Source organism: Geotrypetes seraphini, chromosome 6 (assembly GCF_902459505.1).
Source record: "Geotrypetes seraphini chromosome 6, aGeoSer1.1, whole genome shotgun sequence".
Classification (NCBI taxonomy): Eukaryota; Metazoa; Chordata; class Amphibia; order Gymnophiona; family Dermophiidae; genus Geotrypetes; species Geotrypetes seraphini.
The window spans coordinates 180,825,251-180,844,548 of NC_047089.1; the positions used below are offsets into that span (position 1 = coordinate 180,825,251).

At 42.6% G+C, this 19,298-nt stretch overlaps 1 protein-coding gene across 3 annotated transcripts in view; it reads left to right on the top strand.

Annotated features, from left to right (window-relative positions):
* Positions 1 to 19,298, top strand: part of ARID5A (AT-rich interaction domain 5A) — a 49,875-nt gene that overhangs the window by 11,951 nt on the left and 18,626 nt on the right. For 2 of the 3 annotated variants that reach the window (XM_033949599.1, XM_033949600.1), the window contains exons 2-4: positions 11,601 to 11,743; positions 15,372 to 15,546; positions 15,989 to 16,041. In XM_033949599.1, coding sequence (XP_033805490.1) covers positions 11,601 to 11,743; positions 15,372 to 15,546; positions 15,989 to 16,041 — 371 coding nt within the window. The remainder of the gene's footprint in view (positions 1 to 11,600; positions 11,744 to 15,371; positions 15,547 to 15,988; positions 16,042 to 19,298) is intronic. The other variant, XM_033949601.1, reaches the window with a different exon arrangement.

The window sequence follows — 19,298 nt, forward strand, 5'->3', positions numbered from 1 at the left end:
TCAGTAAAGCATTCGATAGCGTACCACACCGCAGGTTGCTGAGCAAGATGAGTTCTATAGGATTGGGCGACACATTGACGAAATGGGTTGGGAACTGGCTTGGAGGTAGGCTTCAGAGGGCAGTGGTGAATGGCACCCCCTCCGAAATGACGGAGGTAATCAGTGGAGTGCCGCAGGGCTCGGTCCTGGGCCCGATCCTATTCAACATCTTTATAAGAGACTTGGCAGAAGGGCTGCGAGGTAAAATAACATTATTCGCCGATGACGCCAAACTAAGCAATGTAGTGGGCAAAAGCACAACAGACATAAATTCAATGTCCGACAACATGATGCACGACCTACTCCTACTGGAGCGCTGGTCTAAGTCCTGGCAACTTTGCTTCAATGCCAAAAAATGCAAAGTCATGCACCTGGGCAGCCAAAATCCATGCAAGACTTACACCCTTAATTGCGAGATCCTAACAAGAACTGAAGCAGAACGAGACTTAGGGGTGATCGTCAGTGAGAACATGAAGACTGCCAATCAAGTGGAGCAAGCTTCATCCAAGGCAAGGCAAATCATAGGTTGCATACGCAGGAGTTTCGTCAGCTGTAAGCCTGAAGTCATTATGCCATTGTATAGATCCATGGTGAGGCCCCACCTGGAATACTGTGTGCAATTCTGGAGGCCGCATTACCGTAAGGATGTGCTGAGACTGGAGTCGGTCCAGAGAATGGCCACCCGGATGGTCTCGGGACTCAAGGATCTCCCGTACGAGGAACGGCTGGATATGTTGCAGCTGTACTCACTCGAGGAACACAGAGAGAGGGGTGACATGATCGAGACATTCAAGTATCTCACGGGCCGCATCGAGGTGGAAAAAGATATCTTCTTTTTCAAGGGTCCCGCAGCAACAAGGGGGCATCCGTGGAAAATCAGGGGTGGGAAACTGCACGGGGACACCAGGAAATTCTTTTTCACTGAAAGGGTGGTTGATCGCTGGAATAGTCTTCCACTTCAGGTTATTGAGGCCAGCAGCGTGCCTGATTTTAAGGCCAAATGGGATAGACACGTGGGATCTATTCACAGAGAAAGGTAGGGGTGGGCAGACTAGATGGGCCGTGGTCCTTATCTGCCGTCTATTTCTATGTTTCTATGTATACAGATTGAGATCTTTAAGTCTGTCCCCATATGCCTTATCACGAAGACCACACACCATTTTAATAGCCTTCCTCTGGGCCGACTCCATTCTTTTTATATCTTTTTGAAGGTGCGGCCTCCAGAATTGTACACAATATTCCAAATGAAGACTCACCAGAGTCTTATACAGAGGCATCAATACCTCCTATGCAACCTAACCTATGCAACCTAACATCCTTCTAGCTTTCGCTGTCACCTTTTCAACCTGTTTGGCCACCTTAAGATCATCACATACAATCACTCCCAAGTCCCGTTCTTCCGTCGTGTACATAAGTTCTTCACCCCCTAAACTGCACCGTTACCTCTGTTTTTTGCAGCCCAAATGCATGACCTTGCATTTCTTAGCATTAAATTTTAGCTACCAAATTTCAAACCATTCTTCAAGCTTCGCCGGGTCTTTCTTCATGTTATTCACACCATCTAGCATGTCTACTCTATTGCAGATTTTGGTATCATCCGCAAAGAGGCAAATCTTACCCGACAACCCTTCAGCAATATAGTTTATAAAAATGTTAAAAAGAACAGGCCCAAGAACAGAACCTTGAGACACACCACTGGTAACATCCCTTTCCTCAGATCGATCTCCATTGATCACTACCCTCTGTCGCATTCCACTCAACCAGTTCCTGACCCAGCCCGTCACTTTGGGACCCCTCCCAAAGGTACTCAGTTTATTTATTAGACATCTGTGTGGAACACTGTCAAATGTTTTGCTAAAATCTAAATACATCACATTTAGCGCACATCCTCTATCCAATTATCTGGTCACCCAGTCAAAGAAATTGATCAGATTTGTCTGACAAGACCTACTTCTAGTGAATCCATGTTGCCTCCAGTCCTGTAATCCACAGGATTCCAGAAACTTGACCATTCTCTGTTTTAAAAGCATTTCTATTAATTTGCTTACCACAGAAGTCAGACTTATCAGCCTGTAATTCCCTACTTCTTCCTTACTTCCACTTTTGTGGAGAGGGACCACATCTGCCCTTCTTCAGTCCTCCGGTACCACTCCCGACTCTAGAGACTCAGTCAGCGGAGCTACCAGAACTTCCCTAAGTCCTTCAGCACCCTCGGATGTACACCATCCGGCTCCATCGCTTTGTCTACCTGTATTTTAGCTAGCTCCTCATGAACACAACCCTCTGAAAATCGATCAGGGTCTATTACTCCTCCATCCCTATTCACATTTTTCTTCTGCAGTCTCGCTCCTGATACTTCAGCTGTGAACACAGAATGGAAATATTTGTTAAGCAATTCAGCCTTTTCTTTATCAGCTTCTACATATTCTTCCCCTTACCTTTGAGTCTTGGAATGCCACTTTTGCACTTCTTCCTATCATTAATATATCTAAAAAATGTCTTGTCTCCCTGTTTTACAATGTCAGTTTAATTGATTAAGAAACCTTTACACTCGAATATAAGTCGATCCAAGACGAGGTGCCCTTTCCCCCCCAAAAAAAGGAGGAGAAAAGGTTGACTCGAATATAAGAGGGGGGTTTAATATTCATGTGCCCTTCCAGGATCTGTGCCCTGCCCCCCCTCCCTCCCTCCCTCCCCTGCCAGGCTCCGCATTTAGCCCCCTCACTCCCTGCCACCTGTCCACCTTCCCTCCCTCCCTGCCAGGGTCACACCCCTCCCTCTCTGCCAGGCTTTGCACCCAGTCCCCCCCTACCTATCCTGTCCCCTGTCCCCCCCTGTCTCCCAATGTCCTGCAGGCCTCCACCGGGTCCGCCATATGGCATGGTGGGCCGGAACAGGAGGGATCCCTTCCATCTCCAGTCCTGGCCGACTCTGCCAATTTCTTTTGCCTCCCCCCGCGGACCTTTTTTAATTCCTGGTGGTCCAGTGGTGTACCGGGCAGGCGCAAGCTTTCGGCGCTGAGCCCCTCCCTGAATGGACACCTCGAGTTCTGGCGACCCAGCGGTGTATTGGGCATGAGAGAGCTTTACTCATTCCTGCCCGACGCTGATCCGCTTGCTGAATGGCTTCTGCAAGTTCTCACGAATACCATGAGTACTCGGGGCAGCCATTCAGCGAGCAGCTCAGTGCTGGGCAGGAGCGAGGAAAGCTCTCTCATGCCCTGTACATCACTAGGCTGCCAGAACACAAGACGGCCATTCAGGGAGGGGCTCAGGGCAGGAGCGTGGAAAGCTCACTGCTGCCCGGTACACCACTGGACCATCAGGGATTCAAAAAGATATGCGGAAGGAGGTAAAAAAAATTGGCAGAGTCGGCCGGGTCAGGAGGGATTTTTCCTGTCTCAGCCTGGTGGAGGCCTGCAACAAATCTGGGAGGGAGGCAGCTGGGCAATGACCCGAATATAAGCCGATACCCCCCATTTTGGGACCATATTTTTGGCCCCCAAATCTCTGTTTATATTTGAGGATATACGGTATTTAAAGGAATACCAGAGACCTGTATAAAGCAAACAAAAAACTACAAAATAGGAGTAAACCTAACAGCGAGTCAAAGGTTGTCTTCCCTTTAGAAAATTCTATTAAGGTTCTTGCCATTAGTTTTATGCAAAATCTATTGGTAGGATAGGTGCATTTTTTCCCCCACCTAATCTACTTAGTTAAAGCTCTCTTTGAGAGTTATGTATCATTTTGTTCTTCTTGCAGCCCTGCTAAAAGTAAATCTGCTGTGGAAGCTGTGAAATTCATGATGAAAACTTTAAAACGTCCAAAAAAGCGCCTAAGTCAGCACTTAGACATCTTGATCGCTGGGACATCCAAGGGCTGATTTTTAAAACCATTTTTCTGGACGTCTAGTAGGACTTATTAGCCACTGTGCATCCAGAGTGAAAAGGGGCGTATTGGAAAGTGTACTATGGGCAGGTGTTTGGTGAGCTATGGGCAGGTTCAGACTTAGACATCTTGCAGCTATAATCAAATGTTTTACAGGATGTCCTGGACAAAACTTAGACATTTTCAGGTAGACCTGTTTTTAGAAGGATCCAAGTGCCAGAAAAGTACCCAAACTCCCCCAGTATTCAAACTTCCCCAGTGGTGACTGACCCCCTACCACCCCACAAAAATCTGAATGAAAGTGTACATACCTCTCTCTAGAACAGCATTACTTGGTATAGGAAAGGCTTGTAGAGCATCACATAGGTGTTTTAAGTAGCCAGGTGGGTGGACTAATGAATCATAGAGAGGAGAACCAGACCCATAAGCCATTCTAACTATTACATTTATGGTGGAAAGTGTGAGGCCACTACACTGCCATATAGGGAAAGGGATTTGGACTTGTATACTGCTTTTTTTGTAGGGCAGCACTGGGTTTTTGAACTAGATTCTATCACACCAAAGGGACTGAATGACTTTGTGGAATGGAATACCATTATTTGAATTAGAAGCTTTGTTTTCTTGTTTCTTTGTTTGTAATCCATGATTGGATGCCCTTATAAAGCCATTTTTCTTGTTATTTGAACCTACCTTCATCTCATAATTTGATGTTCATGTCTGGTGGTGTGAAATCTGAATTCCATTTTAAATTTTGAATTAGAGCCCTTGTTGTTTTGTTTGAGGTGTCTGCCTCAATAAAGTTATTCACTATGATGTTATTGGAAATCTGACTGGTGGGTTTTTAGCTTCAGGGTTTCTCGTTTTACCACTAACAGAAAGCTGCAGCAACGACAGTGTGTGCCGTGCTCAACATGACTAATTTTTCATTTTCAATTACAATAGTAAAAGTTCCTGATGAAGGGGGCTTATGCTCTCAAAGCCAAGCTCAGTCGAACCTATTGTTGAATTTATTGGCATTCCTTTCTAACATCATCTAGTTAGTACAACATTGATTCTACTGACATCTAAACGGCACCAAGAACTTTTTTTAAATTATTATTACTTTATTCATTTTAAAGCCATAAGTAAGTGCACAATATAATACAATCATATAACTCTATAAAAGTACTTAAATACAAATACAATTACAATCTATGACAAAAAGATATATCACCCCCCCCTCCATAATTATAACAAAAAACTACACTCAAAATGAGAAATTGAAAAAAAAAATACATTCCAATCCGCCCTCCCCCCCACCCACCCTGGATGTGTATGACTTTCAAATGAGTCATGTTACCAAGAGAGTAGCTGAGAATTTGAAGCTAGCTGATTGCCCTAGACTAGCTGAATAAATCTCTAATTTCTCCTTTATATTTACAGTATAAATTCAGCGCTAGATTTTTAAATGTTTTGCGATTTGCTCCTGATGGCCACAATCATATGATGGTAAAGATCTTAAGTTCCATTAAATTATAAAAGGGGATTTGGATTTTTGCTCACATGTTTCAATTGTGGGGGCATAATTTTCAGCCACTGTACAGTATATGGTCCTATAACATTACATTGATAAGCAAACTATATCTATATATCACTTTTCATGCCAGATTTGGTCCGACCTAAATCCTGCCCCTATTAAAATGCACATAAAGTCAGAGCAGAATTTGGGTTCCCCACAACTTGAATTTAAAAACAAACTACTTATGCGGTTGGCACACAGACATAAACAGGAAGTGATGATTTAACTATTAATATCTGTTTTCTCTGTAATATTGACAAACTCAGAGATGAAAACAGTTCATCTGTATTGTGAAGCTTGTAACCATATGAAACAGAAAATCATGGTATGGATGAACTGCAAAAGACTTCCAAGGCAGGATGCCTTGTACCTTTCCTAGCCTTTAAGGCAGAATTTCTTGTATCTTCAGGTACAGGGTTGGGTAATGAGATATTACAAAGAATTGATGAAATGATTTTCTTTAAATCCCTTCAAGCCCTGTTATTCTACCACAAGGATCAGCACTGTCTCCCATTCTATTTAATATTTTTCTGGCACCTTTGTTGCTATTAATAGAGGAATGTGGAGTGAAAGTTTTTTGCTATGCTGACGATATTCTACTGTTAAAGATTGACCCAATTTCTAGATCATTGAATGATCTTCAAATATATCTTGCAAAAATTAAGACATGGCTCACGGATCATAGACTAATAGTGAATTTTGGTAAAAGCTACTCTTGTTGGCTAACTGTCCATATTCCAGCACCAAATCTGACGCTGAAGCTAGATGGAATAAATATTCCACATGTAGAAAAATTTAAATATCTACGTGTAATCGTGGATATGCAACTAACTTTTTCAGATTAAGAATCGTCTGTCATAAAAAAAAGGCTTCTATACTTTGAGATCTCTAAGAACTATTAGACGGCTGTTTGAGAATAAGGATTATCATACATTAATCCATGTGTTTTTTTGTATCAAGATTGGATTATTGTAATATTGTTTATGAAGGAAAATCAAAATTTCATCTAAGGCGTCTGCAAACTTTACAGAATGCGGCACTTAAGTTGTTGGGGCATACAAGTAAGTTTGATAGTCACTCCCCTTTATCTACAATACCATTGGTAACCGGTAAGTTACAGAATTGGGTTCAAAGTATTGCGTTTAACATACAAGGCGTTACATACTTCTGAACCGTTACTTACAATCATTGACTATCCCTTATACACCAGGTCGGACATTAAGATCCTTAAAAGATAATAAATTAGTTATCCCATCAGTACATAGGACAAAATGGGAATCAACATGCAATAAAGTGTTTTTCTATTTAGCCCATAGTCAATGGAATCAACTTCCACAAGACATCCATATCGAACTAAATTATAAGGTATTTAAAAAAATTACTGAAAACGTATTTCTTTCAAGAGGCTTTCTGAGTTGATTCAACTCCAAATGAACATATTCATTAATTTGAAGGGTGAAGGGCAACCAACATATATTTATAATTTTTTTTGTGTGTATGTGAGTGAGATAGGATGATGAGTATGAGATTGGATTATGAGTATTAATTTAGATTATGAATGTATCTTGAATGTGAATGAGTTTAGGTCTTACATAATGGAGTTCCTTTTATTTTATTTTTTATTTTCATTTAAATGTAATTTTAAGATGTAATTAGTGTTTTATGTAATCCGCTGAGAACTTGTGAAAGATTTAGTGGGATATCAAATTTTAATAAACATAAACATAGATTACAATTGATCTCAAATATGTCCCATTCCCTGTTAGATATGCCCTCAAAAAGAGCCTAATTTCTCTCTTGGAAAATCTTAAGAACAGAGATATGACAATTGAAATACACTTCCCCCTCCATGTTCATAGTCTTCGATTATCTGCGGGTTATTTCTCTAAGCCCCCCCCCCCCCCCGGAGAAAAAACAGCCCCGGGACTTGGAGGGAGGTGATCAGAGGCAGCGGGGGAGCGATCAGAGGTGGCATGGGGGCGATTGGAGGTGGTGTGGGGGCGATTGGAGCATGGACCTTACCTGGTGGTCTAGCGGTGATACGAGGCAGGAGCGATCTACCTCCACTCCTGCCAGGTGCAGAGCTGTGCTGTGAGTTCCCGTGGTCTCATGAGACTACAACAGGGAGTTCCTATTGTCTCGTGAAACCACAGGAACTCATCAGCACGGCTCTGCACAGGGCAGGAGTGTAGGAAGATTGCTTCTGCCCCGCTTCACTGCTAGACTATCAGGTAAAGTCCGGGGGTGGGTCAGAGCCAGCTAAAAGTTATTCGCGATTTTTCCCTATTCACGGGCTGGCTCTGCCCCTAACCCCTGCGAATATGGAGGGAGAAGTGTACTTTAAACTGGCCTAAAGGTAATTTCTTAATCTCACCCCAAAAGGCAGAAGGCTAACTATAAAATTAAGACCAAACATCAGTAGGGGAAGTGGAGGGTTTCTAGGATTGCCAACTTTTTTGAAAGAGAAAAACCCACTACCCGTCATCCTCAATCCTACCCTATGCTTTACTCCTGCCCTGTCTCCAACAAATAACTGCAGAGAGGCAGCAGTGCAGGCTTCAGCATTGTGAGGGCTGTGGAGGAAGAGGGGAGTACAAGAGGTGGAACTCATCAGCCCTGCATTGAACCCACAACAGAAAACACAGATGTTCATGCAAAGAAAGTCCAAAGTTTTTACGCGGCTGTGATGAGATGTATTCCTGACATGTAATTCTCATTAATATCTTATATAGCATTACCAGCACCATACAGAAACATGTAAGAGACAGTCATTGCCTCTTGGAGTTCATTGTCAGGTTACGACAGACAAGACATACAGACAAAACCAATAAAGAAATAAACCAGATGGATTGTAGGTGAGATTAGGGTTACCAGATTTTTGTCTGGAGAACCCAGACAACATGGTCTCGTCCCATTCCACCCCTAGTCATGCCCCATTCCACCTCTAGCCCTGTTTCCGCAAAGCCTCATCCTTGTTTTCTGACCTCTGGGTCACATCAGGAGGGTCTCCGAGCATGCGCAGATGCTTGTGACATTATCCGCGAGGCACTCCAGACGCGGCCGGGAGGTTGGGGCTTTCCAAAACCCATACAAACTACCGGATTTTGGAAAATCCATCCGGGCACCCAGATAGTCCTCTAAAAAGAGGACTTGTCCGGGTTTTCCCAGACGTCTGGTAACCCTAGGTGAGATTAATTGAGGGAGGGACAACTTTAAGTAAACCTGCAAGAAATGAGATCTCTATTTTTATTTTTTATTTGAATTTTGATTTTCACTTTATTCATTATATGTATACACAATAATAAAATTCAGCTTATGGTTTATTTATATTCCGCCCTTATCCAAGGCGGGTTACAAAAAACAGTTAAAACATTTGAGTGAAAAAATATTTCCTCGTGTTGGTTTTAAAAGTATTTCCTTGTAACTTCATCAAGTGTCTCCTAGTCTTCGTAATTTTTGATGGAGTAAAATATCAATCCACTTATACCCATTCTACACCACTCAGGATTTTGTAGACTTCCAATCATATCTCCCCTCAGCTGTCTCTCTTCCAAGCTGAAGAGCCCTAACCTTTTTAGTCTTTCCTGATATGAGAGGAGTTCCATTCCCTTTATCATCTTGGTTGCTCTTTGAACCAGTTCTGTTTCCAAGATTGCAAAGATAACTGGTTATGTGTTGATATTCTGTACAATTATTTTTCTAAAATTGTTCATGCTGCCTGCACTCGGCACATAAAGGTCAAAATTCTGTACAGTACATGCTGCAGTTAGGTGGCGGTACCGCCACCTAATAGACCAATCAGGGGGCTTGTTTTTGTTTTTTTTTTTCTTTTTATTAACTTTTCAGAGTTTAAACAAGCAAAACAATACTTGAATACAGATTTGAAATGAAAATCCCACTAAATATACACCCAGCATTGCTTATTCCAGTAATTCAGAGGCTAGAAGAAATAATAATTCATTATTTAGTCCACAATAGGAGGTATCCAAGTATAGAATTAACAAATTAAGCAATATATATCAATCTTAAGGACACCACTGGGAGACCAATAAGAAAGAGAACCCCCCCCCAAACAAACCACAACAGCCGGCACATTAAACTGCAGGAAGAGCTATCGGACCAATCATCACTCCCCCACCTTCTTTGGCTAGAATAAATTCCAACAATTGTTTTGGTTCAAAAAATAGAACGTTTTCTCCTTGTAGTGAAATGCAACATTTTGCAGGAAATTTTAAAATAAGGATAAAGCAGAAAATCTTTTCTCCTCTTCTGTATCATTTGAGATATATCTGGAAAAACTAGAATTGTCGAACCAAAAAATATATCATTCATATGTCTAAAGTAAATTCAAAAAATTAAATCTCTGTCAAATTCCAGGGCAAATGCCACTATGAGAGTAGCTCTTTCATTATTACTTCTAGAGAGTCCTCCAAAAGGTTTGTTAGGTTCATTCTACCTTTTTCTGTTGCTACTACTTCAATAGGAGTTGAACTATCCTGTTTCTTCCCCAAAGATATATACTGAGCCCAGTAATAGGTGGTAAAATTTCCTTCAGGTATTTCCGAACCATTTGGACTAGAGGTATTTAGGAAAATTTATCAACCTTAAGTTATTTCTTCTCTGCTTATTTTCCATATATTCCATTTTTTTAGGGGGTTTTTTGGTTGTTGTTTTTTTAAATAAAGGATCTTTCTTTAACAATCTCCTTTTCTAAAATTTTTATTTGATTAATCTGTTCTTTATGTCTTTTCATATTCTCACTTTGTTCTTTTAGCATTTTCTCATGGACAACTACCTGAGAGCTGACAGAGGCACAATCAGCTCATACCATAGTCATTGCCTTTTTGAGGTTGGAGTCCATGACTACAATAGCTCTCCTCAGTTCCTCTAAGTTTACTACTGCAGGCTTAATCAACTCACCAAAATGTTCGCTGTTACTTACAGAAGTTGGCTTCTTACTAGCCTCTGATTTGAATGCTGGTGTCTGGGCTCCAGCATGGACTTTTTACTCCTTTACTTCTCCTCCCATTGCTCCTCCGGAGGCTCAGCACTAAATCCTTCTCTTGGGTGAACTGACTGCCACTTTCTCTTCAGGGCTCCTCCTTCCGGGTTGAGATGAACTCACCCCTGGATTGGGCTAAGGGAAATCCGATCATCACTGAGGTTCGCCACTGAGTTTGGCGTTCCTCCCAAAGTCGGGGGCAATTCTCCCATCCAGTGTCATATTTGTCAAGTTCTTGGAGGTCCCGGTCACTGGAAGAGTCGGCCGCAAAGCTCTCTTCCTCTTCCCCATGTCCACTAGGGTACCAGTCTCACACCTGATCCAGCAGCGCAGCACAGCACCCGAAAGAAAATCAAGAACACTGGAAGCAAAAACCAGCATCAAGCAGTACACAAGCAAAAAGTAAAGGGGAAGAGGGTCAAAAGAACGGCACTAGTGGAGAGCTCTGCGCCTGGCGTCTGACCTTGACGGCATCTTGGATCCCCCGGGCACTTTCTATACAGAATTTAAGGTGCCATTCTAAGGCACCGATCTCACGTCTGTGGAGGCGCATAGGGATGCCTAAGGCCGGCAGGGGCATGGTTTGCGCCAGAAATGGCCTTAGGCATCTTTATGCGCCTCTGTAGGCACGAGACCAGCACCTTAAATGTAGGCCTTTAAAATGCTGGCCTATATGTAAAGCGCCTCTGTTAAAAACAAAAACTAGCCGCAATCCTACATACTGCGCCGGTACATGATTGACACACGATTAGCGGCCGTTTCTTAGGTGGCTGCTGATACCTTCACTGTTCATAGAATCCAGGTCAAAATGTCCATTTCTCATTATTCAGAACAGCTTCTACATCAGCAGATTTTGTTATAAAATTCTGAAACTGGAGAAGTCCTAACCTGGACATCTTAATTCTTCTACATCTTTCCTAAAATGGGGCTACACATCTCTAACAACCAAATAAATTAAATTATATTATGTATTCACAGGATATAATACCAGAGAACATGACAAGATATATTCACGGGCTATAATGAAAGACAAAACCTGATGTTACAGCAATGTGAAACCACCTCAGAATGTGAGGTGATGAACTTATAGGTCCATCTGTTTTCTTGTTCTCAGGTTCACATCCCAAAGGGAGGTGTCAGAAGCAGCCCCCCTATGATTCTATGGAGGCTCTGGATAGTGGAAACTCCATGCAAGAGACTGCCGCACCAAATTCCACTACTCAGGAGGAAGCTTGTTACAGAGACCTACAGGAACAGGTAACAGACAGAGCAGAGTGACTTTAATACAGTACCACTTTGAGATTTATTAAGGATTTTCACTATAGATACAGAAAGGAAGAAAAACCTTAGGCCCTTAGAGCGGTACTTGTACCTTTAGGGGTACATGGGCCACTTGGTGGTTTGCAGCCTGACCACCATGGAGGATATTCCTGCCCGTCCGTAGAAACTGCTGCTGCCGGGGATCTTGCCTTCCTGCCCGCCTGCCTGCCTGCCTCCCCCCCCCCACCCCGAAGCCAACCCAGTTCTTGTTCGAGCCACACTCACTCCTTCAGTCTTGAGTGGCACTCCTTGCAGGGACGGTGCAGGCAGCGATTTCCATGCTGCATGTAAGTAGCTGACCTGGAAACTTTTCTGATGTCAGAGTTGACATCTGAGGGAAATCATATAGGTCAGCCATGTGCAGTGTGTGAATCACTTGTGGGTCAGCCATGTGCAGTGTGTTGTTCCTGCAAGGAGTGCTGCTGAAGACTGAAGGAGAGAGTGAGGCTTGAACAAGAACTAGGTCAGGTTCTGAGGGTGGGCAGGGAGGGGAGGGATCCTCAGCAATGGCAGGGGCGGGCAGGAAGGCAGGTTCCCTGGAGGCAGTGGTGGCTTCTGCGAATGGGCAGCTACTTACGTGCAGGGAGGGGGAGGGGGGCATGAACATGGTACATAGAAGGGAGGGAGGAAGAGGGCATACACAGGAGAGAGGGAATAGAAAGAGTGAATTGTTGGGTATGAGTGTGGTGAGAGGCAAAGATGGTGGCACACAGGGAAAGGAAGAAAGAAGAAAATTGGTTATAGAGGAAAGAGAGATGCATGGGGTAGAGAAGGTTGAAAGGGAGAAATGTTGGATATGGTGGTAGAGAGGAAACAAGGGACAGATTGAAGGGAATTGCAAGGGGGAGGAATGTTGGACATAGTGATGGAGGGAGAGATGTGGCATTGTGTTGGAGAGGGGTGATAGAAGGAAAAATGTTGGGCATGGGGCTGGTGCACAGTGATGAAAAATCCTGCACATGATCTTGGGGATGAGAGAGGGAGAAATGTTGGATGTGACAGTAGAGGGGGTAGGAGAGATGTCTGGATCTCTCAAGCAGATGGACAGAGAGAGGAAACTTGTTGCCAATAGGGGTGGAGGAGAGAGGAGGGAAAGTTGTACTCATGGAGGGACAGAGAGAGATGTTATTGGGAAAGGGAATGAGGTCCAGAGTGTGCAGGAGGCAGAAAGTGTTGGACTCATGGAGAGAGATAGATGGATGGGGAGAGCAGAAAGGAGGGAAGGAGAAATGTCACACTCAGGGGAAGGGGGAGAGGGCAGAGAGTAAAAAGTTGAACTCATGGAGGGGGAGAGAGAGATGTTGGTTGGGGGAGGGAATGAGGACTGGAGGAGAGGAAGCATGCAGGAGACAAAGAGAAAGAGATATTAGACTGGTGGAAAAGAAGGAGAAATGTTGGATGTGGCAGTAGAGAGAGTGGGAGAGAGGCACCTTGGATCTCTCTCTCTCTTTCCCCACTCCCTTTGCAGCAAGGGAGGGAATGAGAGAAGGACAGTGAGAGAGAGAGAGAGAGAGGGAGACATGTTGCCAATGAGGGTGGAGGAGAGAGGAAGAAAAGTTGGACTCATGGAGAGAGATGTTGGTTGGGGAATGGAATGAGGTCTGGAGGAGAGGAAACATGCAGGAGGCAGAAAGAAAGAAATATTGAATGCACAGTAAGAAGGAAGTGCAACCAGAGACTCATGAAATCACCAGACAACAAAGGTAGGAAAAATGATTTAATTTTCAATTTAGTGATCAAAATGTGTCAGTTTTGAGAATTTATATCTGCTGTCTATATTTTGCACTATATTTGTCTATTTTTCTATAGTGTTACTACGGTGACATTGCATATTTTAAAATCATCTGCCTTGACCTCTCTGAAAAAAAAAATAATATAAATGATAACATTTTCCCTGCGTACAGTGTGCTTTGTGGTTTTTTTTTAATTTTGTGGTTACCATTATATATTAATAAGATTATATTGTGTGTTTATGAAAAATGGATGGAAGAAATTATATTATAATTATTATGAGGGGGAGAGGTTAGGAGCGGAGCTTGTGCGGATCTGGGGCAGGGGTACTCAGTTGATATTTATTAGATTTAGGATGTATTTGGCTTGAAGAAGTTGAGAAACACTGCCTTAGAGAACAAGTTTTGAAGTTGTTTATCTACGTACAGTAACTCGTCTTCAAATTATTTTCTTTAGAAATTTACTGACAAGACCAGGTGCAAGTCTTGCCCGTTTGCTAGAGGCAGTTTGATAGCCTCCTTGAGGCAAAATTTACAAAGCAAGGCACATGGGAGTTCCCAAACACAGAATTTGGATGGAGTGAAGAAGTCATGATGTAAATTTATTTACTTAATTTTCTTTACCATCATCTCCTTCATTCTTTCACACTGCAATTCTCTTTCCCTGCCACCAAAATAGGATTATCCTGCATGACTTCAAAAATGACCAGAGGAATATCAGACCCCCACAATCCTTCATCCATAATCCTCCTCCATTATCTTTTCTCCCTCCTGTTCCTTACCTGAGGGAAGATGTGTTTTGGGTCCCCTTCACCTCATGCATATGGGGATTGATTCAATATTTTCTAAACAGACCAAATAAAAGCCTGCATCAAGAACATCTTTCCCAGTCGTAGGTTTTGGTTTCTCCATTCACTGTGGAACTGCTGGCTTTTCATTTGCTCCTTACCTGCAATCTTCATTTCTTTTCAGCACCCAGTATTTCACTACAAAGATTCTCGAAGCCCTATCTACAAAATCTTGCTTTCCCCATTATCTCCTCCAGACCTGCACCTGCTACAGCTCTCCAAACTTTTTCACTAACGTGGATTTTATGGAGTATCTTGGAAAAGCAAATCACAAATATATATATAAACTAGAAAAAATTCTTAAAACATTTTTGGAGATATGAGAATTGTGTGACCCCCACTTAGCAACTGACTGCAGTCAACTGGTGCCAGTGTTCATGCTTTGCAGCTTAATGCTAATACTGTCAATCCCAGCTAACCTGTACAGACCAACTGAGTCATCTCAATTATGTGCTCCATGTGATTAACCCACACAGTCTGCTGCTCTTTGACTATGGCCTGGACCCAATACCCAAATCTTCTTCAAGCCCACACAACCACTGGAGCCATGTAAGTGCAAAATGGTGCATATATGCAGAACCCACTGGCTGTGCTTAAGAGCATTATACTGTATACGGAGAAAAATAAACAATTAAAATTAGAAGATAGATGTTTGCTATAAGGAAAGAAGGGTAACGAGTGCCTCAGTCATTTGGCATGGAGCCAATTCTGATCAATAGTATTAACTGAGCTTGTCTCTATTATGTGCACGTTGGTGACATGGGCTGTTTTGTCTTGCATTCTCTGAGCGAAATGTACAGATGGCTGGAGTTATCCCTGCCCTCTACTCTCTGAGGGTGATCTGACTGATAGTATCTTTCCCTTGTGCGCTTTGCACTGGTTGTTTCTGTTCTGAAGCTTGAGGCATCAGTTCTTGGTGAGAGGAGATAAATTCCATGTTAAGGATGGATACTAGACACACTTCTCGCCAATTTTCTCTCTCCCCAGGGGTCCCTGTCAAGTAGCTCTGGGTTGGAGAAGAGGCCCTCCAAGAAAGAGGCAGAGGACAAGCAGTTGGACCATGAAAGACAAGAGGAACAGACTTTCCTCGTCAATCTCTACAAGTTTATGAAGGAGCAAAATACACCCATTGAGAGGATCCCACATCTTGGCTTCAAACAAAGTATGTATGTCACCTTTTCATAAAACTCTTCACTGCCAGGAATCTCCTGGCTTCCTCCATAGAGATAGCTTCTCAACTTTGGACAACCTTTCATCTCCCTTCCTGTACTTCTTATTGTGAAGGTCTTTGATGGGCTGAGTGTCCTCCCAATTGTACCGTGTCTGTGCCTGCTGAGGCTACACATGAGTGTCTTCACTGAAATGCCCCGCCTGTACCAGCTGGGACTTCCGCAGTGGAGCTCCCTTGCAGCAATGCTCTGTCAAAAGCCAGCTAACAGTAAAAATAGACACTGAAAAGGGAAGATTTGAAACAGATGAATCCTTTTAATGTTGATGTTTCTTGGAGATGTCCCTAGAAGAGACAGGAATTAATACATTGTTATTTGCCCCACTAGACACTGAAGTCTGTTAACCCTGACTCTAGCTTTTCCTTTTGTCTTCAGTTAATCTCTGGAGGATACACCAGGCTGTGGAGAATCTTGGGGGCTATGAGCTGGTAAGAAAACATTCAGTCTGAGTAGACAACTCTGCTCCAGGAGTACTTATTGTACCAGCCTTGCAGAGATTATTTCTCTGTTGGCCACTCCTCTCTGAGAGTACAAGCCTTCGGGGATTGTTGCTGTTTCTGCAGGGCTAGTGCAAGAGCACTAGGCATCCTAGGTAAACCTTCAGTCTTACAGCCCCCTCAGTTAAATTTCAGATCCTTAGCTTTGCAATCATGATCAACAATTCTATACAAACTCTTAACTGAACATCATACTTCTAAATATTTAAAATTTTTGCAAGTAAAATATATGTAGATGGTTCTTTTGGGTTTGTGTTGCTGTCAGGACTATTGCTTTGCTTTGACTGCAGATGTTCCCCTAGGCAATTGCCTAGTCTGTCTAATGGTTGGGCCAACCTCATGTCTCTGGCATCTGGGCTCTAGGTGTATCAGGCCTGCTGGGATTACATATCTCTCTTTTTGCAGTGATGCTTCCTCTCTTGTTATCCTCATTTCCTCACATCCGTACAGCAGATCTTTGACCAAGGATCCTGGTGAGAAGGCAGGAGGCCTCCCATTTTAGCAGCTGCTTATTTCTGTAGTATAAGGAGGGCTTGCTTCCTGAGTTCAGATCCCTGCTCTGTTAGTGACCCTCAGGGATGCCAAGAGTTAACCATCCCAAAGATTGAGACTGGAGGCCAAAGAGTTTTTCAGATAGATATCCACGGTATAAAGCCTAAACAAATTGTTTTTCAGTGAAAAAGACAAAACCATGATAGTTGTTTTTCTTTGGTTCTCTGAAAGGATATAGAGTGGAGGCCGTATGAGACAATTTTCAAAGGTATGAGACAATTCACAATAACTTGACAGTTAGAATGTGAAAACTGTAGAGGAGGCCTGGCAAGCAGTGGAGGCAGATGGATTCAAAAACCTCTTTGAAAAGACAATTCAGCATACCAAACACCAACAAGAAAAGAAGGAAGCTTTAAAGTACAGCAGTACCAATTGTGGGAAGAGACTGCAGTGAGCTGTGCAATTAAAGTTGGTGGGCATAAGTACTTTAGGAATTGGAGGAAGTTTTCTCTATATTTTAGACATGTTTAGAGGTTGGGAGTAAGGCAGGATGATAATGCATTGGGGGAGGGAGGGTGTGTATGATGTATGGATATGAAGGGAACAGATAAGTAGGGAAGAATGGGGATATGTGAAACGTTGAGTGGTTATGATGAAGAAATTTAGGTCATTCTGAGGGCAAGTCATTTCCTCTGAGTTAGTGTATGGACATAGGGAGGAATTTCTCCAAGGGAGGAGAAAAATAATTTTTTGCATTATCCAGGGAGTAACAAAGAGGGTGACACCAATGAGAAGTGCCTTATGTATGCTAGTTTAGATAACATTTCACAGTTATTCAGTAGAATGATATAAGGAACTGTTAAAAACATCAACAGGCTTTCATTTCCCTATAAATCTTATCATACAAAAAAGTCTGAATCTAGTGTCATTTTAGTAACAGCAACATAAATCCTCTGAGTACCAGGCATACTGTGAAATACAATCCTTAAAAAAAAAGTCACCCAAGACCAGCGGTAAATCTACCCTTACAATACTAACTTCCAAAACTCACATATCAAGGGGTCCTAGGTCATCAGTACATCTATTGGAAAAACTTAACAAGCCAGAATACTACACATACTTAAACTGAGGCATGGATGCTCTAAAATCGCCGGTAAAATCCTTACATTCATTGTAGCGGCAGTAAATTGTCCGATTTGAAAATGACGATCGATGCTCAAAGAACTTTGCATGCAAATGAGGTTTGCGGAGGCCCATGGAAATCCCATCTAATCAGTTGTCGGAGAAAGCGACTGATACATGCGCACAATAGTCCACAGAAGGAGGCATGAATGGGTGCATGAGCATCAATCATAGGCATATGTCATAAGGGGAGGGGCAAAATATGAAAACAATTTTTTTACACTGCTTTGACGGGAAAAGTGCTCCCCTCATGCAGTTGGGCCCCCCCCTCCACATATGCTGAACTTCTACCTTGCATGCAATGGGCAACCTAAGCTTTGATGCATGCGACTCAGATGTACCTTCAACACACGTGCCTGAGCCGTGTTTATATCGCTACCGGCACCCCCGGACCAGCTGATAATTTTGGAGCGTTAAAAGTCAGTGCTTCATTTTGTGCACCAACAGGCGATGTCAAAACATCACTCGGAGTTCTAATTTTAATATTAATGACTTCGTTTTACTACATTTACACAGCAGAGTCGGAGGCTGCTATGAAGCACGGAAAAGACCGCAGTGAGCCATTATGTACATCGGTAGGTAAAATACTTCAACACTAAACCTCTAAGATCTGGTTTAACGTCGATTGTTAAAGGCACAGTGAGTTTAAAGCATCAGGGCCTGAAACTCCAATATTCAGGTTTGAACACACATACACTTCACCAAACCAAAATTAAGTGATCACAAACTAGAAAATGGTAATATAAGAGACAAAAATTAGCTAAACCCCCAAGAATCCAGACTCTTGCTTTAAGTACACCAGAAAGTTAGAAATATTTCCCCCTCTAAGGGGTACATATGCAAAATATAAGATAGCAGATATACATTGCAAAAATTGACATTCCAATGATAAAATTGAAAATAAAACTCTCTTTCTACCTTTGTTTAGCCATTTTAATTTTCTAATTGTGTTGGTCCCAGGCTTTGTTTTCTGCTGTCTTGTGTCCATCTTTTATTGTCAATATTTCCAGGATCTCTTGTCCTATTTGCCAATTTTCTCTCCTCCACATTCATAGCAAACATTGATCTTTTCCTTCCATGCTTCCCCCCATTTACTTTCTACTATTCAGATTCACTTCTTGCCAACCAATCCTTAATTTCATTGTTTTGTACAGCACCCACCCATAGTTTTCTTTCCCTCATCCTATCCCTCCAACTGTCCATCACTTTCTCCTTCGCCAACTTTATTTCCCTGATCTTTCATGAACTCTGTTCTGTTCCTTACCCCATCCAGCTAAGTGTAGGTGATGCAGCTATATAGAGTGCAAGGAGGGTGGGGGGCTCCAAAATTGACTCCTGTCCATTGTCTGCCCTGTGATGCAATGGGTGGTATATTGCATGAGGACGGTCCTGCTCTCACCCCATCTTTGCATATCTTCTCTCTCTTTTTCACTCCTCCCTATGCCCTCTATGTCGAGCATGCCCTCTGTCTCTCTGCCCTCCCTTGTTTAACATTGTCTCCTATTTCCTCGGTT